We start from the raw sequence: 26,894 nt of genomic DNA, 5'->3' as shown, positions 1-26,894 counted from the left end.
GAAAGCTTGCCAGGCAGTGCTATCAATGGAAAGCTATGTGACTTTAGCTGGTTAGACTCCAGCAGTACCCCAATGCGCATTCTGGGGCTACTAAGCCTTGGTTCTTTACAACCTGTGCCTAATAATCTCCGGAATTAGGTAAGCAGGGTGCGTCCTTCCAGGAGAGAGAACACATTCCATTCCAAATATCTATCTCTGGAATGGTTTGGATACTCTTAAGCATGGGTTTCCACATGTATCAGAAACCTGGCTGACCAAAATAAAAGAGTTACCAGTAGCTCATATTGCTTCTGTGTAACTATGCTTGCAATTTTATGCAAATTCCCATTGCTCGGTGTGGGGGGGGGGGGGGGAGTTATCTCTCTCTTGCTGTGTCTTGGGCTCTCACCCTCTCTTTTTCTCTCTCGGGATCTGACTGACCTTCTGATTTTTGTACCTACTTTTTAAAACCTTTATGCAGCAACTAATCAGCAGTAGATTTCAGGTCGTCACTGCAGGGGTCATTATAAATTGCGCATTGAACCGCATGGTCAGATGTGTAATCTTGATGCACGAGGCCTGTAGGATGAGCAGACAGTCATTTATGCAAATATATGGTGACAGGAAAACTGATTCCCAAAGGCTTTTCAGGTACTCTCCCTAAGCAAGTGGTGATAACCGGTAAACAAGCGTATTAGCCTTGGCAGAACCCAGTGTATTAATAACACTCGCATCAACATTTATCAGTGGACACCGCTCGACCAGAGTTGTAACTTTTCTCACATGACAAATTGAGCACTGCAGTGTGTCGCTGTGTTCGTGTCAGCGCTTTGGGACGTCCTCCCGACGTGAAAGGCGCTCAATAAGTGTAATTTTGTTGTTGTTGTTGTTAGTTGCTAGGACAAAGGGTCTGAAGTTTAATTGACCTTTTTTTTACTGGAGCAGAGACGTTTAAGGGGGGAACCTAACAGAAGTGTTTCAAATTATAAAATGATTTGATAAGGTTAACATGAATAGGCTGTTTCCACTGGTTAGGGAGTCTGTAACTAGGGGGACACAAAAATAAGATAGTGACTTGGGGATCAAACAGAGAATTTAGGAGGAATTACTTCAAGGAAAGGGGAGTGAGATTCTGGAACTCACTGCTTGAAGCGGTGGTTGATTCAGGTAGTGTAGGTTCATTCAAGAGGAAGCTGGACCTTCACTTGAGGGAGAGCGGAATAGAAGGGGGTTGGAGATAAAGGAATAGGTGGAGACCCATGTGGCACAGACTGGTTGGGCTGAGCTGTTTCCGTGCTGTACGGTCTTAGAATTCTTTCACCCGAGAGTCTGTGTTCAATAAGCAGTTGTGTGGTTACAATGTATAAACTATTGGGAGCTCAGGGGGGGAACGTATTGAACTTAGTGCGATGCAAGCGATGATTTTCACATCTGAATGCTCTCTAGGAGTCCTGCAGCTTAGTGGTTAGCGCACTCGCCTCGCAAGGTCCCAGGTTCGATTCCTAGGAGGGACAAAACCTAAGTTTCCTTACTCCACGTGCCTCTGTTTACCTAGCAGAAAGTAGGAAGCCAGATGTTAGTCGATTGGCGGATTGCTTTCCAGAGCTAATAATCCCTCAACAACAATGGTCACTCAATCCACTATTGTGGGACTCTGCTGTGCGCAATTGGCTGCCGCGGTTTGCCCACAAAATACACAGTTAATTCATTTTACAATGTATTCTGTGAAGCGCTTTGAGACATCTCAACAACGTGTCCAGCCACCAATGGTGGGGCGGGAAGTGCGGGGGATCTGAAGCAGGTCGGTGTCCGCCAAGCAGAGGGAGCAGACAGGCTGACATGGGGTTAGGAGGTCGCAGAGGTAGGGGGACGCACGACCATGGAGGGCAGCTAAAAAAATCTCTAATATATAGAGGGCGAGACGGGGAGAGAAATGAAAAGGTCCATCATCCTTGAATTTGATACAGCACTTTCACATTGAAACACATTTCGCAGAGTATGCGGTTAAGTGTAGTGACTGTGTGTTTTCCTGGTGAACTAAAAACAGATAAAAAGTCTCGCAACTATTCCTTGTTCCAGCACAGAAGTTGTGCTTTTGTGTGCTTGGATACAATCCTTTGCCTGCCTGCTTGCCTGTATCCTGTAATAGATTGCGCTGTGAAAAGCAGTAAAATAAAAGGCAGAGAGGCGCTGATGAAGAATGAGAGCAGAAGCTGCCTTCGTGAACGCTTTACACCGCTTGACAGTAATGATCATATTACGGCAGTCCAGACCTTGAAGAGATTATGTGATGTGTTAGAGGAAGAGAGCAAAGAATATGTATTCTGTGATCAAGTGGCACTGAATATTCTACACGTTTTGATCACAAACTGATTGGCCACAGTTTTAGCCCATCTTTTAGTCAATTACGCATGGCCCCTATGAGCTTGTGATGGTCGGGAACATTCATAGGATTCGTCTGGGGCATGGCAAGCAGCCAGCAGGGGCACAGGCTCTGTACAGTCACGCTGCAATGTGTGATGGATTGGATTCTAGTGGAGATAGTGATTTGAGGGATGGATCTTACAGCCACACTGAGGTTCCATTGTAAACGCTGGGTAATATACTGTAGTACATAGGACATCCATTTCAGTATAGTACATGCACCACAGTGTCATTTGTCAGCTTGGCTCAGTGGTAAGCGCATTCACCTCTTGAATCAGAAGGTTGTGGGTTCAAGCCCCACATTGAGACTTGGAATCAAGTGTCAGCTGATACACCAGTGCAGTGCTAGGGGTGTTTTGTATAGTCGGAGGAACCGTTATCAAGGACTGAGTGTACCAGGGATTTTCTCTGATAGTGAATTTGGATAATAATAATAATAATCTTTCCATTTGATTTAGGGTCTTAGAAACGTCAAGAGGATATCTCACAGCACTTCGCAGGATTTAATGTAAAGAGAGGTGACTGTATTTTGTAGGCGAACGCAGCAGCCAGTTTGCACACAGCAATGTCCCACAAACAGCCATGAGTGAATGACTGATTTGTCGGAATTGTGGTCAGGACACCAGGAGAGGGTGTTATCGGGCCACGGGATCTTTAAAGTCCATCTGAACAGGCTTGGTTTAACGAGTCACCTCAAGGACAGTACCCCTGACAATGCAGAGCTACCCTAGTAATGGAGCGTCAGCCTAGACGACGGGTTCAAAGCCTGAAGTGGGGCTTGAACCTACAACCTTCTGACCAAAAGGCTAGAATGCCACCAACTGAGCCAGGCTGATACCTATAAAGTCTGGGACCAAGCTTGAGCTACGTTGCAGAGTACACAGAATATAAACCTCATTTAACATCACAATATTCAGCCTCAGAATCCCCAACATGAAAACTCTGTAAAATCCCCTATTCCACCCCCTCCAAAAAAATAACAAATTTAAAAATCGTCATGGAAACCAAAAAGAATTAAGGTCGCATTATCTTTTAAATCTCGAGACATTGTTAAAAATGCATTTGTCGTTTATTTTTTACGAGCTCCACGACAGAGTCGATTATCAGGATCATTAGATGTGCCTGAGAGAGAGAGAAAGAGAGACGACAGTAGAGTTCTTCCAGCAGTAATGAGGAGATGGGAGCGTGGGAGGGCATGTTACCTGGAAAACTAACAGCCGTGGAGCTCAACCCTGGCATTGCCAGCACAAAGATATTTAACCATGGGCCATCAATGTGTTGCAATCGCTGCCCCCACCTCTTCCCACCTATCAGCCATTGGCTGTGCATTTTGTCCACAAAATACACAGTCACTCCACTTTAGAGTATATTCTGTGAAGCCCTTTGAGACATGTCAAAGACATGATAAGGCGCAATATCAAATGCAAGAATTATTATTATTTTTATCTGTCTCTTGGGACTTTCCACCACAACAGCAATTTACATTCATGTTGCGCCTTTCACGTCAGGAAGACGTCTCAAAGTGCTTCACACAGGGAGTGAGAGTTTCCCTTGGATGGGATTCTTGATCACCTACTAGTGGTTAGTCAAAACACAGCACGCATAGCTCAATTCTTGCCAACTTGTGTGGAACTAAAAAGATGGGGGAGGGGCCAATTTATCCAGCCCCATTTTTTATGTAGGTGAAGTAATTTTCAAGGTTCACGTTTTTGATCCTATTAAAATGCAAGAAAGTAACATTAAACAAAGAGAGAGGGAGGTGGGTGGTGGTGGGGGGGGAGCAACGACTTTCTGATTTCGGCCTGACATTTATAACCATGTAACGTACAAGTAAAATGTTGATCTGATTTGGTTCTTAATACTCAGGAGGCTGCCTTGGGCTGCGAATGGAGAGATCCAAGTCAGTTATTTTGCTTGAAAACCCCCCCACCCAAAGTTCAAATTTCCCAGTCGCCTGTGAGCTGGTGACATGCATTATAAAGTACAGAGTAGTCTGCAGCAAGCGCCAAAGCCGCTGGTGTATTGACAGAATCTATTTCTTGCACTGAGGAGCTTGGCTTCACTGCCCGGTGGAAACACTTTGCTAATGGCTTTTATTTCACCCTCAGTGGTTTACGAATTGATTTTTTTTTGGTGGGGGGGTGCACGGGCAATGAAAAATACCAGGGAATACTCTTCTCAGATCCTAACTGAGCCTGCAATGCTGGTCCAGCGCTCAGCAATCCTCATTATTGGCCCCTGTAGCAGCTATAAAACACAGAGCAGAGAGAGGCCACCGTGATTATTTGCTGTCTGTGTGTCCATCTGTCACACAAATAACTCTGTCTATTTTATCAATTGGTCATCAATCACATTTTTCCAATAGAAGCCCCTTATTCCTTCAAAAGACAAGGTCCTGTCTGTCTGTCCGTCCGTCCATCCATTCTCGTTCAGAGATTGTTGTGACTTAATCGCTGCCAGTGTCAGTCACCTGCTGCCCCTGGCATCCAGGCCTTTCACACAGATCCATTTTTCCACAGAACACCAGTCACTAGTAAGAGGCTGTAGGCAGTCACATCACTCCCACCCTCGCTCGCCTCCACTGGCTCCCCATCCCCCAGAGGATTGATTTCAAGATCCTCATCCTCACCTACAAGGCCATTCACGGCCTTGCTCCCTCCTACCTCTCCAACCTACTATCCCCCTACCTACCTGCCCGTACCCTCCGTTCCTCTGGCTCTGGTCTGCTCCACGTCCCCCGCCCCAACCGCCCTACCATCGGTGGTCGGGCCTTCAGCCTCTCAGCCCCCAGGCTCTGGAACTCCATCCCCCAGTGCCTTCGCCTTGCTTCCTCCCTTTCCTCCTTCAAGGCCGGTCTCAAAACCTTTCTCTTTGACCGTGCCTTCAGCTCCCCTCTCGACTCTCTTCCCCCTCCTCGCTCCCTCCCTTCCCTCCCCTCACCCTGACCATTTCCCCCCTCCTTGCTCCCTCCCTTCCCTCACCCTGACCATTTCCCCCCTGCTCGGGTCATGACCCAACTGTGCAGCGCCTTGGGACGTCCTCCTGACGTGAAAGGCGCTTTATAACTGGAATCTTGTTGTTGTTGTTGTTGTCTTGCACGAGTGCGCGTGTGTGTGTGGAAACAACCTAAATTGTGTAGCAGCTCATTTAGGTTGTAATAGTCATGTGTCATGATGTCTATGTATTTCATGGTGCTTCACAGGGAACTGCTGTCTGAAGTAATACTAATCTGTGCTTTTGTACAGCATCTTTTCCATCAAGAGGACATCTCAAAGCGCTTCACAGGATTCAACGTGAACTCTCGTGACCATATATTTTTAGGCAAACACTGCAGCCAGTTTGTGCACAGCAATGTCCCACAAACAACCACGGAGTGAATAACCAATATTATTTGGGGGAATGTTGGCTAGGACACTGGCAGAAATTCTCTTCTTTGTTTTTTGAATAGTGCCATGGCATCTTTAACATTCACCTGAACAGGCAGATAGGACCTCAGTTTAACATCTCTTTAATAAAAGGATGGCACTTCCAAGTGTCAGCACAGACTGTGAGTTCAGAATCACTCATGTAGGGCTTGAACCCACATCCTTCTGCCCGAGAGGCGAGATGATTATAATCTGATACCCGACGTAGTGTGTGGAGTTTGGAATGGTCTGGGGTGGAGTGAGCTTTGGGCTGAATGGTCTTCTGCTGGTCAGCTCCACTCTCCCTTCTCCTTTGCTCAGGATCCAACCCCATCACTGTGCACTGCTCCGAGATGCTTTGCTGGGTGAAGGATGCTTCAAATCCCACCTAAAGACCTTCCTCTTTGATTATGCTGACGGTCAGCTCCATCTCCCTCTCTCCTTGACTCGTTGTCAGACTCTGCCACTGTCAATTGCTCCGGGACGCTACCCCGCATGAAGGGCACTATATAAATGCAAGTTGCTGTTGTGTCTCAGATGAGCCTCTCGTCCTTACCCTGAGTAGTACCAAGATGCCTTTATTAATGGCCGATGACCTCCTTTTCCCACACCATCCAGCGGTTTATTCTGTAAAGAGATGATGCCTCAAGTGTCACACTTCTGCCATTAGCTTTTCTTTGGTGAATAAGAACAACAACAACTTGGTATTTATATAGTGCCCCTTACACAGGGTAGAGTCACAGAGCGCTTGACAGTGGTGGAGCCTGATGCCGAGCCAGGGGGATGTGTGGTGTGGAGAAGTAATATACAGTAAACTCCTGATAACTCGTCAATCTGAGGGAAAAGGACTTTGATAAGCTGAGAGCGGTGGGAAGTGAGGAGAGTGGTGGTGAGGAGGGGAAAGATGACTGAAAACACCGTCAAAGGGGCAGGTGTTGAGACAGACCTTGAGCAAGGGGAGTGAAGGAGTGAGTCAGAGGGACTCCAGGATGGAGCTCCAGAGAGTGGTACAAAACAGTCACCACTGCACAGAGATAAAAGAACAATTTTTCTGGTAAGGTTTGGATGAGAGACCACTCTTGGCATGGAGAGTGGCTGATCTCACTGCTCTTCCTCCAGCTAATGGGCTGAAATCATAAACGTCCACCTGTACCTCCGGCAGACGGGACCTCTCTGTTTAACTTCTAACTGAATCACTGCACCACTGACACTGTTTCCCCAGCACTGCACCTCAACTGGACAGGCCGGTGTACGGTGTCCAAACTTCTGACCTTCTGACCTAGAAGCCAGAGCAATCCTTCTTGCAGCATGGCCAGCTTTAGGGAAAAAAATCAAGATCACCCAGCACTGCTGATTTCCGAAATGAGCAGAAATAATTTGGAAAGATTGGCCCTTATGGATGATCATGAAGCTTTGCTGATACTGCAATGACATCTCCTCCGTTCCAAATGATCCATGTATGTTCATTAGTGAAATCCATCAGCAAATGCTGGGCAGCTTATGGTTTATAATTGGCAGACTATTGTTGTCTATACTTTGTCCCTAATGTAAGATGGAATTTATTATTGTTAAGGGTTAAAAATAGCATGATTAAGTCACGGCACATTAAATTGATCCTTAAGAATCTTTGCTCCAAGACAGGCTGTAGTCTGTTTTTTCAGGAAGTTATTCTGAACTGTGCAGTTACATAAATTGTGGCTGAAAGCTTCCCGTTCACTCATCCCGCATCAGGCGGTTTCTTTTCTTTCTAATTATCACGACCCAATTACACATCCACAAAAGACCTCTGATGGCTTTAACCTCGGCCTCTAGACTTGCATTATTAATAAGAATGATAAATCCTTGTATAAGATATGTTTCACATCAGGAGGGTGTCTCAAAGCGCTTCACAGGAATCAATGTAAAGTGTGGTGATCTAGTATTTTGGCAGTGAACGCATAATCCAATTTTCGCGCTGCAGTGTCCCTCAAACAGCAATCAAGTAAATGACCAATTTTATTTGCGGGATTGTTGGCCAGACACTAAGGAGAAACTCCCTTCTCTTTTTGAATAATACCAGTGATCTGACAGGCAGATGGGATCTTGGTTTAACATCTGACCCAAAGAACGGCACCTCCGATAATGCAGGACACCCCCAACTGTGCACTGGAGTGTCAGCCTAGTCTGTGGGTTCAAAGTTGCAACGTTGGTCTTTTTGACTGAAAGGTGAGAGTGCTACTAACTGAGCCATGCTGACACCAGTGAGAGCTTGGAAAGCAGTGCCAAGGATCGATACTTGGGAAGAAGTAGAAATATCCAGAGAAATGGTGAGGAGGCTGGGGGTAGTGAAAGGCACTCTGATATTGTCCATGATGTTGTGAACCTGAATTCCTAAATTGCTTTGTAAAATGTTGACCTGATGCCTGNTTTTTTTTAAATGAGAAAATCCTTGGGTTTTAAAGGGTTAGGGTTCTTTTGCATACATGAGGGAGAGGGGAATAGATGGTTGGAGGCTCATCTGGAGTATAAAGACTGGCACGAACTAGGTGATTCAAATGGCTTGATTCTGTGTTGTCGTATTCTATGAAATTCTTTTTGCATAGTGCCATGGGAGGTCTTTAACGTCCACTTCAATAGACAGATGGGACCTTGGTTTAACATCACCAGAGAAACTCTGCAGCATATCTCTGGAGTGTCAGCCTAGACTGAGCTCAAAGTCTCAAGCTGGGACTTGAACCCACAACACCTCTGAGTCCAAAGATTGTGGGTTCAAGCCCCACACCTGGACTTGGAATTAGATGACTAAACTGACACTTCAGTGCAGTGCTGGGGGTGTGCTGAATTGTCGGATATGCCATCCTTAGGATGAGATCATAGAATCATACAGAACAGAAGGAGGCCATTCGGCCCATCGTGTCTGTGCCAGCTCTTTGAAAAGAGCTATCCAAATCAATCCCACTCACCCCTGCAAGCTCTCTCCCCTGCAAACTTGTTCTCCCCAAATAATTATCTACTTCTCTCTTAAAAGAGATGTTAAAACCGAGGTCCCATCTGCCTGTTCAGATGGACATTAAACATCTCATAGAACTATTGAACTATTCAAAAAGAGAAGAGAGTGTCTCCCGGTGTCCTGGCCAACAATCCCTCAAGTACAATTGATCACTCACTCAATGGCAGTTTGTGGAACATTGCTGTGTGTAAACTGGCTGCTATGTTTCTCTCACGTAGCAGCCAGTTTATTTACAGTATATCCTGTGAAGTGCTTGAGATGTTTCGACGATTTGAAAGGTACTATATCAAATGCAAGGATTATTATTATTGTTATTCTGCCTGTGAAGTGAGAGTATGATTGACTGAGCCGGGCTGGTGCAGTGGTTTTCAGTGACAGGAGAGGCTTGAATGATTAATTATTTCCACACCTAATTCCCTGGACCTTTTAGTGGCTTTTGAATGACCTAAAGGGCGTATCGTGCAGTTAAAACTGTGTTCGAGCGCTCGACCTCCCTGTGATAGTCAGAGGAGGTGCTAATCTGTGGTGTCCTGTGGCCATTACATTAAACCTACTGCTTTCGTCTTCATGCTCCATGGTCAATAATTATTTATTTGGCAGCCTAGGTTTGTGCCGAGGCAGCGGCGGTGCTGAGTGGTCAGAGATCAGATCAATGTGAAGTCCGGTGGGAATTCTTGGAATCCTGACCCACGGTTCGGTGGGAAGTGCAGAAGCTGCCCCTTTGTGTATAAAGGGTCCTGGGATTGTACTGTGTCTGCACAGAATCATCGACCAGAGTGAAAAGCTTTACTGGAAATTTCAATTGCCCTGTTTACAGCACTAGACCTTTACTAGATCTTTACATTCAGACAAAATAATATGACAGAGAGAATTTGGCACGTGCTTCCCTAGCATAGGCACATGCAGAGAGAGAGAGCGTACATAGTATGATATAGTACCTTTCAAGTCATCAAGACATCTCAAGCGCTTCACAGGATATACTGTAAACTGTCTTGAGACACGCACAGGCACGTGCTCACACATCCACACACTTACAGATGCATACATACAATTACAGACACACCTACACAAACTCACACGCACATAAGCACACATTTGCAGACGCATACACACACAGACAAGCATATACTTAGACGCACAAAATTAAAGACAAACAGACTCTCGTGCACACACATGCAGATGCAATCACACACACACGTATAGACACACAGAGAAAAACACTTAGACACACAATTACAGACACAAACAATGTCTACATCATGCACACGCACGTAAACTTACACACAAACTTAGACAGATACACATTTACAGAGATGCACACGGAGGCACAAACATGCATGAGCATCAGTAACACTAATTGTATTGATACCTGCATGTCTGCAGTCCTGCGCATTAGTGATCTTGGATCATTCCCACAGCTGGGCCGTCAGAGACCAGAATTAATGTCATCAGCCTCGTGCCACCCAATGTGTAGCTGTTAGCAAGATCGGAACAACAAGTGGAAGCCCAGCGGTGGAGGAGGGGCAGTAGAAATATATTGTCCAGGACACCACCAGTTAAATGGCACCTCCTGCTGGCTCTCAGTAGTATTGGATTGCTCGAAGGTCAGGGCTCACCTTTAAAGCCCTCTTGTGACCTATCAAAACTTCAACAATTTGTCCCCTCCCTCCACTCTGCAGGCACAGGCCTGCTCCATGTCCCCTGACCTGGCTTTCTCCACTCGGTGCTCTGGCAGAGCTGCAGATTTCTGAATAATCTACAGGGTGTGGAGGGAAGAGTTGGGAAGTCCAATGAGCAGGGAGTTAGCCCAGGGATCAGGAGCGATTGTTGATTTCCCACTGCTGATTTTGCCCTCTCTAACCCAAGGGCCATTGACTCCAAATGTAGCTCTCCCCCCCACCGAGTTCCGATCAGATAAGTCAGCTCCAAGCCACATGCTTCCTGGTCTGTATGGCTCAGTTTTCCTGTGAAAGCCAAGTGAGCCATCAGAGAGGGAAAGGGTTTATACCCTCACAGAATGAGTGAGAGCGAGAGAACGAGTGAGAGAAAGAGAGAATGAGGTAGAGTGAGCGAGAAAGAGAGCACGAAAACAAGTGAGAGAATGAGAGTGAGAGAGAGGAAGAAAGAGAGAATGAAATAGAGAGAGAGAGTCCGCAACCCAGCATTAGAAACAGGCCCGCTTTTCACTTGGGGTGTCATTACAGGAAGAATGGGATATGGCAGTGGCTCTTCAGCCCATTAATCACCGTCCCTGGGTTCCGCACTGTCGTGTAAATGAAGCTGTAGGGTGCTGGGAGCGCCTGATGATTGGAGACACTGAGAGACGCCCAGGGTTATTTTTACTGCTGGATGAAGCTGTAGCTGCAACTCGATTAAAATAACAGAGCTGCGAGTGGACCCGGAGGCTGCAGATTAATAACAGTGCAAAATGGCGTCCGCATGCGGTGGTGGAATGTGGGACTCCTGGCGACTGATGGTTACCTGGAATGGTTACCCTTTCCCTGATAGTGACTGCTCATCTCACCCTATATCCTGACCCCAGATCGCTCCTGTCACAGATTGAATAGCCCCCACCCCCCCAAGTCAATGTTCACACACCCCCACCTTCCCTGGGACAGGTGTGTCACTGACCAGGAATGGGAATCCTGGTAAACTTTATATTTCTTGTTCTCTTTTCCTCCCCCTTCCTGCCCAAAAGGTTTTCATAGAGCTCAAACTGCAGCTCAAGGTGAGTTCTGCTATTTCAGCACTGTGTGTGAATTAAACTCTCTGGCTCAAACGCGATCCCGAGAGGCGTCTTTTCCGAGTCAGCCATAGGGGAAGAGCCTCGATCCTCTGCTGTGTAAGGTGTCGTTACACAGACCTGCCAGTAGGTCTCTGTCCGTCGTGTTCTATAATCCTGGCATTTGATGTCTTGTTGCTCTCTGCAGGGAATGGCTGTGAAGTGTAGCGACTGTATTTTGTAGGCAATTGCGGCATCTGTTTTGCACACAGCAAAGACTTACAAACAGACGTAAAAAAGAATGATCAATTTTATCTGAGGCATTGTTGGCCACCTAACAGGCAGACGGGACCTCAGTTCAGCATCTCATCTTAAGGACTGCACCTCGGACAATACAGAACATTCTCTAGTGCCAACCTAAACTGTGAGTTCAAAGTCCCAATGTTGGTCTTGATCCCACTGCCTTCTGACTTGGCGGTAAGAGCCTCTACCAACTGAGCCAGGTTGACACCTATAATAACTGTCCAAACTGCCTTACTCTATCATTGTTCTCTAACATCCTATGATTCTGTCACTGACAGTCTTCGGCTCCCATTGACAGCCACAGACAGCTCATTGGGATAGCTTTGGAAACAGTCTTGAATGAATGTGCCTCAACGTTAGACTGATTTGGAGTTGAGCTGAGATTCTGTTGATCCTATCCAGAAATTGCACTGAATGATGGCAGAGCTTTGCAGTCAGACTCGATTGCTTATCTCCCCAATAATACATGGACCCCAGTGTTTTTACCCTTCCGTGTGCTTTATGGCTTTTAAAGTTCGCTTCTGCCCTCTTGTTCTCTGCCCTCTGCGCTCAGTAACATCTGCTAATGCTACTTTCTGTAAGTTTCGAATTCTGAATTTGATAAGCCTTGATTCCAGGCCTGTACTGCACCATGGAATATCTTTGACCTCATGCTTTAAGATGGAAAGAACTTGCATTTTTATGACGTTTCATTGTGTTGTAATGACTCAGCATTTCGCGACAATTACTGTCACGTAGCAATGTCCCACACAATTACGTAGCAATGTCCTACACATTTCGCCCTGAGGACCGTTTTCTAGGACACTGAGAAAAACTGTTTTGGAAAGTGCCATGGGATCGTTAACATCTACCTGAACAGGCAGACAGAACCATGGTATAGAGTCTCATCCAAATACTGCAGCTCTGACAGTACAACACTCCGGTAACACTCCAGTGGAGTCAGTCTACGACTCGGCCGATGAGCTTAGCCTATAAGAGCTGAACTCTTTATGTGAAGCTTAAACCCACAACCTTCTGACTGCGATATGAGACTGTCACCAACTGAACAACACTGACCCCTATATATGGATATAGGTTGTGATTTTTCAAAGTCACAAATTGTGAGAACAGATCTTTTACACTCTTGTTGGTGCTTCTATAATATTTGCATTTGATATCACGTTGTCATGTTTTAATGCGCTTCATAAGATTTTACTGCAAAGTGTAGTGAATGAGGATTTATGGGAGAACGGGGCAACCAACTTGAGTGCAGCAATGTCCCACAAACAGCCATGAAACGAGTATTCATTCTACCTAGTGTTTACGGCCAGGACACTGAGAATCTCGCTTCTCTTTTTGAATAATGCCATTGATCTGAATAGGCAGATAAGACCTCAGTTTGACATCTCATCCAAAGGATGGCATTTCTGACACTCCTACAGCACTGCACTGGAGTGTCATCCTAGACTATGAACCCACAACCTTCTGACTCTTGCCATTTTGCACTGCCTACAAGTTTGGAGCCTGGAATCTTTGCTTCCAAAGAGGTTTTGTGTAATGTGCTACATCTGCACAAACTTCCACTTCTAATTCCTGAAAGTTCGGTTTTGTTGACTATTGATTGTTGTCCTCTGTCATTTTCACCTCTTTCTTGCTTTATACAGATCACTTTGTGCTGCGAATGTGTACTTGGAATATTGTGTCACAGCTTAGTTTTAGTTGGAAAGGGATTGTTTGATGCAGTAATGGAAAAATGGTAGGGTTGATATTGTGCAAAGATAATGTCATATGGGGCCTGTTTCATCTGAGTCATGGCATTGTAAATGTTGGTTTACTGCCCGGAGAAATACACGATGTAGAACCTGAAGATATTGGAGTTACAGTGATAATGGGTTGAGTTACGGTGAAAGGGGATTGAGCTTTGATGACGATGGATTGAGTTATGGTGACAATGGACAATGGTGATCAACAGTGGCATTGATAGACACCAGTAGAAGGACAGTTATTCCCTCCCCCTCCCCAAACACAGACACAAACAGAATGTGGGCACCAAAGACCTATCTAAAGGGGAAAGAAGAGATAGCTTTAAAGTTGGTGTGTTGGAGGGTAGAGAATATTGGTTCTTGAGCTCTATGGACTGGCTTCCTCGGTAGCTTTATATGAGGATTGATTCTCCTCGTTAGACCACGAGTCCCGCGGCTTTTAAGACCCATGACTTTCAAGATCACCATCTACACTGACACTCCCAAAGAAGTGCTAGGAGAGAAGTGGGGGAGTGGCATAGCATTGTCGAGAGTCCCTCAGATGAGGCGTTGAACTGAGGTGCCATCTGACTGTTCAGGTGGACATTAAAGATCCTGTGGCACTATTCCAAAAGAGAAGGGAATTTCTCTCTCCCAGTGTCTTGGCCCACACTCGCCCAAATAAAATTGGTCATTCAATTTGTCGGTATTTGTGGTACATTGCTGTGTGCTGACAGATCGCTTTCCAGGGGTAATAATCCCTTTTTAAAAAAATAATAATTTGGTCACTCAATCCACGACTGTTTTGGGACATTCCTCTGCACAATTGGCTGCCACATCTCTCCCACAAAATATACAGTCAATCCACTTTACAGTATATTCTGTGAAGTACTTTGAGACGTCTCAATGACATGATAAGGTGCTAGGTCAGTGGATCAATTAGTATTCTTGTTGTTATCAAACAGCAGACGTCTTGCAATTCACAGTTCTTTTTTCGCAAAAGCGGAACATTAAGTATAATTCGGCGCAGTTCAGCTTGTTGAGTGTGCTTTGTGACTGTCACAGCTTAGCCCTCTCGTTGACTGCATGGTCCTGCTACAGAATTGCAGCAAATGCCAGCCAGACTGATTGCTTGCCACAATCGCACCTCTCCAAGACTCTCGCTTCCAGCCGTGCTTTGCCTCCTGTCCAGCTGCTTACAAACCCCCTCCTCACCTCACACCACACATACCCCTCCCCCCCCTCCCAACCTCAACCACCTTGTTATCTACTGCCTCGCTGTACTTTGACATCTCTCTCTCCCTTTTGTCTTCTGTTTCTGCTCTCTGGATGCAGCCAAACGTAAAGCATGGAAACTAAACCGTGTAGGTAGCTTACGAAACATATACAACAGCAGCAGCACCAACACAGAAGGTAATGAATGTAAAGGGTGGGTGGGTGGGGGGAGAGACCACAGAACACGGCACCCCAGCAGGAATTGTTCCTGGTTTGCCTGGAGCATGCTTGCCTACGTGTGTGGCCTTTAATTTTAGTTATTATGCTTCATTCATGTCATACATGTTCCTTTCTTTTGTTACTTAAATGTTGACCTTTCCCTGTAGCCCTTAGAATAGCGATGTTTAAATTACTTTAAGAAAATCCTATTGCCTTTCTCATCTCCCCCAACCTCAACAGCCCCATCCCCCCCACCCCCCCTGCCTTTCCTCTCGTACACGCTGGCATTCAATGTAATATTTCCCAAGTTATTACTCTTTAAGTTGCAAGTACCAGGTGTAATGATCTGTAGCAAAATACAATTGTGTGCTGTGACATTTAAGTACGGCCTTTAATTTGTTTTGCGAAGTGGTTGCCGTAATGTGCCTTTGTCGCCGGGCTTTGAGCCCTGAGCCCCTGCGTGCCGGGCTGCGTTTGCATGTGCGTCAGCTTGCACAGTCTTGTCCTGCTTTCCTTCCCCCTCGCTGAAGGTCACCCCCTAAGTCAAAGTTCATAAATTGACTTGAATAAGAAAGGCTTTCAGCGAAAGGGGAGCCAGCTTTGTTAAATGCCAGATTAAATTTTTTTCATTGTTACGAGAAAATTGTAAATTATATTTCGAGTGTGCATTTTAAAAAAAATACATAATGTACTGTATATATGAAAGTCAAAGGTCAATTTATTCCTATTCCCCCTCCCCCCTCGCCCCAATTTGAGCTCTTTATTTAACAACTGGAGTCCCGGGATTGTGATTTAGTCCCGGCTCTGGAACTCTATCCCCCAGTGCCTTCGCCACCTCCTCCCTTTCCTCCTTCAAGGCCGGTCTCAAGACCTTTCTCTTTGACTGTGCCTTCAGCTCCCCTCTCGACTCTCTACCCCCTCCTCGCTCCCTCCCTTCCCTCACCCTGACCATTTCCCCGCTGCTCGGGTCCTGACCCAACTGTCCAGCGCCTTGGGACGTCCTCCCGACGTGAAAGGCGCTCTCTAAATGGAATCTTGTTGTTGTTGTTGTTGTTGTGAGGTGGGGAGGAGGGGCAGAATGCAAAGTAAGTTTTATCCAACAAGCTGTGCGAGTGGTACAGCCCTGTACATGGAATTCTGAAAGGTGCTGGATAACCAAAAGCTTTAAACACCCACATCCCCATTACTCTACACATATCCTTTGCATTGGTTTTCAATTAATAGCTTCTTAATCACCAGACAATTCCCCCCCTTCTCCCCGCCTCACTGCCAGATCTGCACAGTACCTGAATGCATAGATGGGACTATCTCTTTACTCCCGGGCCAGTGTGCAGGCATCAATTCTAAACCTGAAACATTTTCTGCTGTAAATAATTATTTGCTGATTTAGAGACATCTTACTGTTGCCACAGACAAGTATTATTACAGTAAAGGTGTGTTGATTCAGTGTTGGGAGCTGGAGGACAGTGCAAGGTGATGGGCGGGGCGTTGGGTGCTAGGAGCCAGACCTTGTCTCCGAGGTTTTATGTCCGAGGTTTCATGTTTGAGCAGTGCTGCCATATTCCAGCCAGCCTGAGGATTTCAGCTTTCCAACATTCAGATCAAAACACAGGCTGGGCTACACTACATTTCACTACAGTCCCATCAACAGCAGCCTCCTCTGCTTTTCACTGCTTTTGTACACGCGAGTGTGTTGTATGTGTTCTGTATGTGTGGTGTATCTATTTTCTGTGTGCTGTATGGATTTTGGTGGAGTCCTGTAGTTTAGTGGTTAGAGTGATCACCTTGGAAGCAAGAAAACCTGGGTTCAATTCCCGAGCAGGGTGAAATGTTGGGCAAGTTTCCTTACTCCATACGTCTTGTTCACACACAGCAGTAAATAATACCTGAAGGGATAATTTTGAAGGGATAATAACCCCTTCAAAAAAAAATAATAATAATTTGGTCTCTCAATCCATGACTGTTTGTGGGACTCTGGTGTGCGCAATTGGCTTCCAAAATAGACAGTCAATTCACTTTACAATATCTTCTGTGAAGCGATTTGAGGTGTCTAGAAGACGTGATCAGGCGCAATATCAAAACGCAAGTATTATTATTTGTGTGCGCGCCTGTATGTATTGTGTACAGGCTATAGGTATTTTGTGTGTACACTCTATGTATTTTGTGTGTGTGTTGTAGGTACTTTGTGTCTGCTCTGTATGTAATTTGTGTGTGTGGCACTGTATTATGTTGTGCGTCTTCTGTTTCTATTTTGTGTGCAACCCTGTATGTATTTTTGTGTGGTGCCATGTACTGTTTTTGTGTGCGGTTGTTCTGCACATATATCTGCATGTGTGCATATATGTATGTATCTCTGCGTGAGTGTGAGTGAATGTACGGTATGAGTCACATGCCTATCTTTGCGCGTGTGTTTCCACGTGTATGGGAGTATGTTAGCAAATCGGTACGCACGTGTGTACATATTTGCGTGAATGTTGGAGACGAGGCGGGGCTTTGCTCAGACTCTTCACCCTCCCCCCCAGGGGGCCTGATCTGGCGGGGGGGGGTGGGGGGGCACAAATCATCAAGCCTGACCCCACGTTCCGCCGCTCACCTCTCACACTGGCTGATTGAACAGATGCTGAAACGTTATAAATCATAAGCAGGAGCAAGCAATCCTGCGTTGCCCTGACCCCCGGCTATCAGGTTGTAAGATTTCCTTTGAACGACAGCGTCTTTTCCGAGCTGCTCTCTGAATGCTACCAGGGATTCCCAATTATGGCATCTGTTGTCTTTGTAATAGCTGATGAAAAAGTATTGTGGCCAATTTTCTTTTGCCAGCAAAAATGCTTCCAAATGTGAACCCTTTGCCTCTGCCCCCTTCTTTAACTGTTTAATGTCTAATCCCGAGATAATGCGACCGACCGACACACAGACAGACAGACACACGGACATACAGACACACAGACAGACAGTGGGCCCCAGGAGCCAGTGTTTGCTGAGTCAACAACAATGTGCATTGGTATGGCACCTTTGATGGAGCTGTGTTCGCCAAGTCGTTCACCTAGTGCTCATCAATTACTGTGTTCAACATTTGACCTTCACTTACACATCCCCCTGACCTCAGAGGAGCGCTGGGGCTAAATGCCAGGGTTAAATGCTGGGGTTAACCAATGCTCAGCGATGCCAAAGCTCTGCCCGCTGCTGCCGAGCTCTTGCCGTCCCTGTCTGAAAGGCGTGGTCTGTTTGTCTTCACAGAGCAGGAAGAAAATCTCGAATTCATTATTGTCTCCCTCACGGGACAAACGTGGCACTTTGAAGCGGCCTCCTACGAGGAGCGGGACGCCTGGGTCCAGGCCATCGAGAGCCAGATCCTGGCCAGTCTGCAGTCCTGTGAGAGCAGCAAGAACAAGGTGAGGCAAGAACGACAGCGCACATCAGTCAGTCACACCGTTAGTCAGTCAGTCACACAGTCAGTCAGTGAGTCACACCATCAGTCAGTCACACAGTCAGTCAGTCAGTGAGTCACATCGTCAGTCAGTCACAGTCAGTCAGTCACACAATCAGTTAGTCAGTGAGTCACACAGTCAATCAGTCACACAGTCAGTCACACAGTCAGTCAGTCACTCAGTCAGTTAGTCAGTGAGTCACACTCTCAGTCAGTCAGTCAGTCATTCAGTCACACTGTCAATCAATCAGTCAGTCACACCGTCAGTCAGTCACTCAGTCAGTTAGTCAGTGAGTCACACTCTCAGTCAGTCAGTCAGTCACACTGTCAATCAATCAGTCAGTCACTCAGTCAGTTAGTCAGTCAAATATATGCCACTCCCTTTCATTAACTCTCCAGAACCTTCACTTACGTTCTGTATTTAATGTTCCAATTGAATTATCTTCAGGTTGTGGGTTCAAGCCCCACATCGGGATTTGGAATCACATAGTCTAAGCTGACTACACAGTGCTGGTGCCGTCCTTCGGACGAGACGTTAAACCAACGTCTTCCTGTTCAGGTGGATGTTAAAGATCCCACAGTGCCATTCGAAAAGAAAAGGGAGTTTCTCTCTCCCAGTATCCTGGCCAACAATCCCCCAAATAAAATTGGTCACTCACTCCATGGCTGTGCACAATTGTGCTGCTGCGTTTGCCTACAAATACACAGTCAATTCCATTTCACGGTAAATCCTCTGAAGCGTTTTGAGACTTCCTTCCGAAGTGATAAGGCGCTCTTCCAATTGCAATGATTATTATTTTTACTATGCTTACAGGGAGAGTGAAACAATGAAGGGATCTCTGGATCTCTCTCTCATAAGTCTCCAATCCCACAACCCACAGAGTTTTTCTTTGTGTGCCATCTGTGTTTAGTGCAAGTTACAATTTCTTTGAGCAAACTTGCACAGAGAGTATGAAAGCGAATGGGCTGTAATTTTCTTTACGAGGGTCTGGGTACTTCAAGGCAGGTAATAGTGTGTGCCTTGTCACTGGACCATCGGAGTTCCTGGTTCCTGACAATTCCCTCCAGTGTTTACAGCACATTGCCAGTTTATGTCAGCGTCTCAGCCTGCCCTCATTTGGGAGCACTCTTGCCTCTGAGACAGAATGTTATGGATTCACATTGGGACTCTGAGCTCACAGTCTAAGCTGACACTTCAACAACAACAACAACAAGATTCCATTATAGAGCGCCTTTCACGTCGGGAGGACGTCCCAAGGCGCTGTACAGTTGGGTCAGGACCCGAGCAGGGGGGAAATGGTCAGGATGAGGGGAGGGAAGGGAGGGAGCGAGGAGGGGGTAGAGAGTCGAGAGGGGAGCTCAAGGCACGGTCAAAGAGAAAGGTCTTGAGACCGGCCTTGAAGGAGGAAAGGGAGGAGGCGGCGAAGGCATTGGGGGATGGAGTTCCAGAGCCTCAGGGCTGAGAGGCTGAAGGCCAGGCCACCGATGGTAGAGCGGTTGGGGCGGGGGATGTGGAGCAGACCGAAGCCAGAGGAACGGAGGGTACGGGCAGGTAGGTAGGAGGATAGTAGGTCGGAGAGGTAGGAGGAGCAAGGCCGTGAATGGCCTTGTAGGTGAGGATGAGGATCTTGAATTCGATCCTCTGGGGGATGGGGAGCCAGTGGAGGCGAGCGAGGGTGGGAGTGATGTGGTCGCGAAGCCTGGTGCGGGACAGTACACGAGCTGCAGAGTTCTGGATGACCTGCAGCTTGTGGAGGGAGGTGCCGGGAAAGCCGGCGAGGAGAGAGTTCCCATAGTCCAGCCTTGAGGTGATAAAGGTGTGGACCACAGTTTCAGCAGCGTGAGGGGAGAGGTAGTGTCGTAGTCTGCCGATGTTTCGGAGGTGATGGAAGGCGGTGCCAGTTGTGGCGCGGATATGAAGGAGAAAGGACAGCTCAGGGTCGAACAGAACCCCAAGGTTCCTGACTGACTTTGAGAGGTGGAGAGTGCAGCCTTGGATGCTGATGCTGTCAGCGCCTGAGGTGCGGAGGCGCTGACGTGAGCCAATCAGGAGGGCCTCAGTTTTGCGTACGTTGAGCTGAAGAAAGTTGTCTCTCGTCCAGGACTCGATGTCGGACAGGCAGCTGTCAGGACATCGGTGGTCGTGGAGTTGAGGGTAGAGGAGGAAAGGTAGAGTTGGGTGTCATCCGCATACATGTGGAAGTTAACCCCATGTCTGCGGATGATGTCACCAAGGGGGAGCATATAGAGGGTGAAGAGGAGGGGACCGAGGACAGAGCCCTGAGGGACACCGCACGAGACAGTGCGGGGGCCGGAGGAAAAGCCATTTGTGGAGACAAAGTGAAGACGGTGGGAGAGGTACGACCTAAACCACTCAAGGACAGGGCCTTGAAGGTTGAGGTGGGAGGACAAGCGGTGGAGGAGGATAGCGTGGTCGACCGTATCGAATGCTGCCGATAGGTCGAGGAGGACGAGGAGGCAGAGGGAGCCCTGGTCACAGATGGTCAGGATGTCATTGGTGACCTTGACCAGGGCAGTTTCTGTGCTATGGGCAGCACAGAAACCCGACTGAAGGGGTTCGAATAATGCATGGGTGGAGAGGAAAGAGCGCAGCTGGGAGGCGACAACTCTTTCAAGGACCTTGGACAGGAAGGGGAGGTTGGAGATGGGCCGGTAGCTTGATAGCTGCAACGCATCAAAGGGAGGGTTTTTTCAAAGTGGGAGTGATGATGGCAGTTTTTTGGAGAATGGGAACAGAGCCAGAGGAGAGGGACAGGTTGATGATGTCTGTGATAAGTGGGGCAAGGAGGTGGAGCCGAGAGATAAGGAGTGGAGTGGGGATGGGGTCAAGGGAGCAGGTGGTGGGTTTCAGGGACAGGATGAGTTTGGTGACAGAGGGTGGGCAAACGGGTTCGAAGGTGTGTAGGGGAGGATGGGGAGGGAAGGAGTGGGGGGTGGGTGGAAGTTGGAGGGGGAGTGACCGCGGAGCGGATTCCCTTGATTTTGGATTCAAGGAAATCCAGCATCTCCTCGCAGTGAAGGTTGGAAGAGATGACCTGCGCGGGGTGGCAGGGGGACGGAGGAGTCGGGATGTGGTAGAAAACAGAAGCCTGGGGTTATTCTTCGCCTCCAGGATTATCCTGGAGTAGAAGGACGACTTGGCCGAGGCTAGAGTGGAGCGGTAGATTTTGAGGAGGTTCAGCCAGATTTGTCGGTGGACCGTTAGGCCAGATTTGAGGCAGGTGCATTCAGCGGCCCGCACCTGGCTCTTCAGTGAGCGGAGGTGGGTGGTGAACCAGGGGGAGGAGCGAGAGTAGGAGACAGTACGGGAGGTGATGGGGGCAAGAGTGTCAAGTGTGGAGGAGAGGGTGTTGAGGAGGGTGAGAGCAGAAGAGGGGTCATTGAGGGTTGAAGGCCAGAGGGAGAGGAGTTCAGAAGACTCCAAGGCAGTGGTTAAGGATTGTGGGGGTAACTTCTTCCAGGGGCACTTCAATACAGTGCTGGGGGAGTTCTGTATTGTTGGAGTACTATCCTTTGGAAGAGACATTAAGCCGAGGCCCCGTCTACCTGTTCAGGTGAACGGTGAAGGTCTCATGGCACTACTCGAAAAGAGAAGGGAGTTTATCTCTCCTGGTGTCCTGTCCAACAATCCCCCAACTAAATATTGATCGCTCACTTCATGGATGTTTGTGGGACATTGCTGTATGTAAATTATCTACGGCATTGGCCTACAAATATACCGTCACTGCAGTTTACAATGAATCTTGTGAAGCACTTTGAGATACTACACTAAGCGACACTATGCTAGGAGGCGCAGTAAGCTGTGTAGGAAGTTACAGGAAGACAGATTAAGTGAGTGGGCAAAGCTGTGGCAGATGGAGTTCAATGTAGGGAGGTGTGAGGTTATCCACAATGGACCGAAAAAGATAAAGCAGAATATTTTCTCAATGGGGAGAAATTAAGAATTGTGGAGGAGATTTGGGTGTCCGTATCCACAAATCACTAAAAACTAGTTCCCAGATGTAAAAACTAATCAAAAAGGCGAATGGAATGTTGGCCTTTATCTCGAGGGGCCTGGAATACAAAGGGGAAGAAATGGTGCTTCACCTGAATAGAGCATTAGTCAGACCCCATCTGGAACACTGCATTCAGTTTTGGGCACCACACCTCAAGAAAGATATATTGGCCCTGGAGGGGTTGCAGCGTAGGTTCACCAGAATGTTACCAGGCCTAAAAGGGTTAAGTTACGAGGAAAGACTGTTAAAACGTGGATTGTATTCCCTTAAGTTTAGAAGATTGAGGGGTGATTTGATTGAGGTATTTAAGATGATAAAGGGGCTTGATAAGTTAGAGAGAGTTATTTCCTCTGGTGGGGGAATCCAAAACAAGGGGCACAGTCTTAAAATTAGAACCAGGCCATTTAAGAGTGAAATCACGAAGTATTTTTTCACTCAAAGGGTGGTAGAAATCTGGAATTCTCTCCCCCAAAAGGCCGTGGATGCTGGATCCATCCACACTTTCAAGAGTGAGGTTGATAGATTTTGGTAGGTCAGGGTATTAAGGGATATGGGGAGAAAGTGGGAAATTGGAATTGAAAGGATTAGTTGAGATAAAGATCAGCCATGATCGAATTAAATGACGGAACAGGCTTGAAGGGCTGAATGGCCTCCTCCTGTTCCTATGTTCGTATCAGATGTTCTCCTGACATGAAAGGTGGGATACCAAATGTAAGGCCAACTATTATTGCAAGATGGCTTTGGAATGAGCTATGAGGCTGTCTCCCATCGAAAGGAACTTTGAAGTGTATCACAGCCTGAAGGACACTCTCAAGCTTGTCTTTGTTGTGTGTCCTTCCATTACATGGAGTTTTACCTTCTGAGTCTGTCAGCCTGGCACAGTTGGTAGCACTTTCGCTTCTGGGTTGTAGGATTTTATTGTAAAGTGGAATGACTGTGTAATTTGTAGGTGAACCCAACAGCCAATTTGCGCACAGCAACATCCCACAAACAACCATGAAGTGAACAAGTAATTTTATCTGGGGGACTGTGGGTCAGGACACCGGGAGAAATTACTCCTTTCGAATAATAGTATGGAATTTTTAATGTCCACCTGAACAAGCAGACAGGACCTCCGTTTAACATTTCATCCGAAGGACAACACCTCTGACAATGCAAAGCACCCGAGCACTGCATTGGAGTGTCAGCATCGAGGTCAGACTTCCAATGTGGGGGCTTAAACCAACAACCTTCTGACCCAGAGGCAAGATTGCTGGAGACTGAGCCAGGCTAACACCATGGGGAGGATGTTGTTAAGTCAGCTCTGTGTAGTCGATGTCCGGCTCGAAAGGCACTAACGTTCTGTTTCTTTGTCTCCCAATTTTCTTTCAGTCGCGATTAACGAGTCAGAATGAAGCCATCGCCCTTCAGTCGATCCGAAACATTAGGGGCAACTCGCACTGTGTGGATTGTGAGGCACTGAGTAAGTCCTTGTGATCATCTCTCATGAGTGTGTTAGTTTGGGTTTTCTCTCGTTTTCTACCACTCCTGCGAGGGAAGTGAAGCTGGAGGAGAGGAAATGTTCTGGGAGTTGGATTGAGGAATAGGTGGGCTATTTTCTATTCATCCCGGACTGGACATGGATGCATGTTCTACAGGTTGTCCACAAAGTCTTGTGAACTCCATGTGTGTTTTTTACCCAGGGCACTGACCAACAACTGAAACATGTGGAAAAATGGTGATATTGTATTTAGAAGTACTTATTTGTACAAGTGTTTAACTGTATTTAGACATCCAGGGGATCAGTGTGAGCACCATCATTTTCATTTCACCCGTCCCATGTTTGGTACGACATATTTCGTAATATGGACGGAGTGATGAGGAAGTTACTGTTATCAGACATTATTACACACAACTCATCTGCAACAGCAAATAAAAATTCATTGTAATAAAAAAAACAAGGGGTAGGAGGAGGAGGGAGAGACTTGCATATTGACTGTCACTTTGATCACTTTCAGACCCCGACTGGGCCAGCTTGAACCTGGGAGCACTGATGTGTATCGAGTGTTCAGGCATTCACCGCAACCTGGGCACACACCTCTCGCGGGTTCGCTCCTTGGACCTCGATGATTGGCCACTTGAGCTTATCCGGGTCATGTCATCCATTGGCAACGAGTTAGCCAACAGCGTGTGGGAAGGAAGCACTCATGGGCGCACGAGACCCTCGCCGGATTCCCCACGGTAAGTGCTCATTCCTTGCCACGCTCCGTTACTCCCGAGCCGAGCTGCCAGTGATCAAGCCAGAGTGGGACTCAGCCAAGGGCCATCAGTCAGACACCAGGCGACATCCAACACCTGCCGTCCACCCCACAAGCAGCCACAACCACCCCACTGTGACCTGGGGAGCACACCTCATCGGCGGTTGCTTGATACAGTTTAACATGTCAATCTTCTTACAACCTGATTTCATCCCTATTCATAAACGCGTGGGAGTCTAACCCAGGGATTTGGGTGGATTATGTACAGAGTAACTGATCCCGGAAGTGAGATACAGGCTGGAGGCTAATCCAGGGGTTTAGACAGTTTATGTTGAGAGTAACAGATCGCGGGGGTGAGTTTGCTGGGAGCACACACACACATGCGGTGAGAACATGGGAATACTTTTAAGGAGCAGGAACGTGGTTGGGAGGACAGGAAGAGCAGCCCAGAGAGGAACAGATGTTGACCCGAATCCTCGGAACGCTGATTACTGCCAGTGCTCTTTGCCTGTAAACCTTCAAAGCTTCACATTTGCTTCTAATGAGCGCTGATAGCCGGCCTCTAATGGACTGAAGATGGCCCTAATGACTGAAAGAAAGTGGGAAGCTTTTTTTTAATTAAAAAGATGTAAGGGTTTGAAATTGAGTTTCATGTCAATGAGAAACTGGAAATCGGTGCACCTGATGTTAGCCGGGAGAGTGGAGCTTCGGAAAGTGGGGTTTCCAAATCAGGAGTCTGGGTGTCACAGAGGGGAGTCACAAAGGTGATGCACAGGCACACACACACACACATACACACACACACACTCACTCATATACACGCTCACACACAAACTCACTCACACAAACCTATGGTCACTCTCCATGGTCTAATTTGCAAGGTGAGCAAAACGTGGCTCCCACAGGCCGAGCCCTGGAGATGTACTTGGAGCCGTTCTCACGTTTGACCTGACTTTGTGAATGACTGAGCAGAGTCTGTCAGCTCGGGCTGGCAGGAATGGGGGTCAGACCCCGACTATATTTCACAAGGCCTTTTGCAAATGTCCTGCATTAGGCTTAGGATCCATCTGGGAAGATGGGGAGCGGCTGGTGGGGGCGGAGAAAGAGGGTGAGGGCAGCGGTCGGTCTCTCCCGAGGAAAGAAAATTGAATGAAGGGGAAAAAATAACTTTTTATAATAACTTGCGCGCTTGGTAAGAAATGAAATCAGGAATGTCTCTGGAGCAGCAAAACAGAGACTGTGAAACAGTGACTGGTGTAATAATCGTGTTCGGTGCATTGTGTGAAATTGTGAAGGGATTGTTTGGGTCGCTGAGGTTTGTGCAGGATCCCTATAGCACAGCTCGGCGCTTAACCACTGTGACAGCATTTACTCTGCGTCTCTCTTTCTCTCTATCTCTCCGCCGGGCGGAGAGACGCACTGAAATAAATCGCGCTTTGGGAAGTCCTCCCGACAAGAATGAATTAATTGTAAAGTCCTGATCCCTAACTGTTCCACGCCTTAGGACGTCTTCCCGACATGAAAGGCACTCTATAAACGTAATTTTGTTGTTGTTGTTCAAAGTCACTGTATCAGATGTGAGGCTTATTATTATTGTTGTTTTCTCCCCTCGGCACTCATTTGGCAAAGTCTCTCCACAGCCAGGCACTGTTGTGGGAGACAGTGTTGAGGGATTAAGAATGGATTCTGTGTCCTGTAGAGTAGAGCACTTGCCTCGCAAGCAAGAGGACCCTGGTTCAATTCCTGGGCTAGTTAGGCAAGTTTCCTTACCCCACATGCCTGTTTACCTAGCAGGAAGTAGGATCCCGGTTGTTGGTCGATTGGCGGATCACTTTCCGGGGGTAATAATCCCTCAAAAAAACGCAATTCACAACTAATTGTGGCAACTGACTGCTGCATTTTACCAACAAAAATATACAGTCAATCCACTTAAGAGTATATCCTATGAAGCGCTTTGAGATGTCTCAATGATGTGATAAGGCGTGATATGAAATGCAAGGATTATTATTATTATTATTTGACCAACTCTGAAGACACAGATGCCTCCTGTTTGTCGCCCAGGGGTTCATTATTCAGATGAGTAGGGAGAGCTCCATCCGTCCTCACCATCCACGCGCCCTTCACCGCAGGGCTCTTTATAATAAAATAAAGCTTGCATTTGATATAGCGCCTTATCATGTCGTTGAGACTTCTCAAAGTATTTCACAGGATGTACTGTGAAGTGAATTGATTCTGTAT

General features: G+C 47.1%; 1 protein-coding gene across 1 annotated transcript in view; it reads left to right on the top strand.

Annotated features, from left to right (window-relative positions):
* Nucleotides 1–26,894, top strand: part of agap1 (ArfGAP with GTPase domain, ankyrin repeat and PH domain 1) — a 159,644-nt gene that overhangs the window by 94,939 nt on the left and 37,811 nt on the right. The window contains exons 13-15 of the mRNA XM_042336078.1: nucleotides 18,214–18,368; nucleotides 23,791–23,881; nucleotides 24,417–24,639. Of these exons, the coding sequence (XP_042192012.1) occupies nucleotides 18,214–18,368; nucleotides 23,791–23,881; nucleotides 24,417–24,639 (469 nt within the window). The remainder of the gene's footprint in view (nucleotides 1–18,213; nucleotides 18,369–23,790; nucleotides 23,882–24,416; nucleotides 24,640–26,894) is intronic.

Source organism: Callorhinchus milii, unplaced genomic scaffold (genome assembly GCF_018977255.1).
Source record: "Callorhinchus milii isolate IMCB2004 unplaced genomic scaffold, IMCB_Cmil_1.0 Scaffold6, whole genome shotgun sequence".
Taxonomy (NCBI): domain Eukaryota; kingdom Metazoa; phylum Chordata; class Chondrichthyes; order Chimaeriformes; family Callorhinchidae; genus Callorhinchus; species Callorhinchus milii.
Note: the sequence above shows the minus strand (reverse complement) of the source record. Positions and strands in the feature narration are given on the sequence as shown.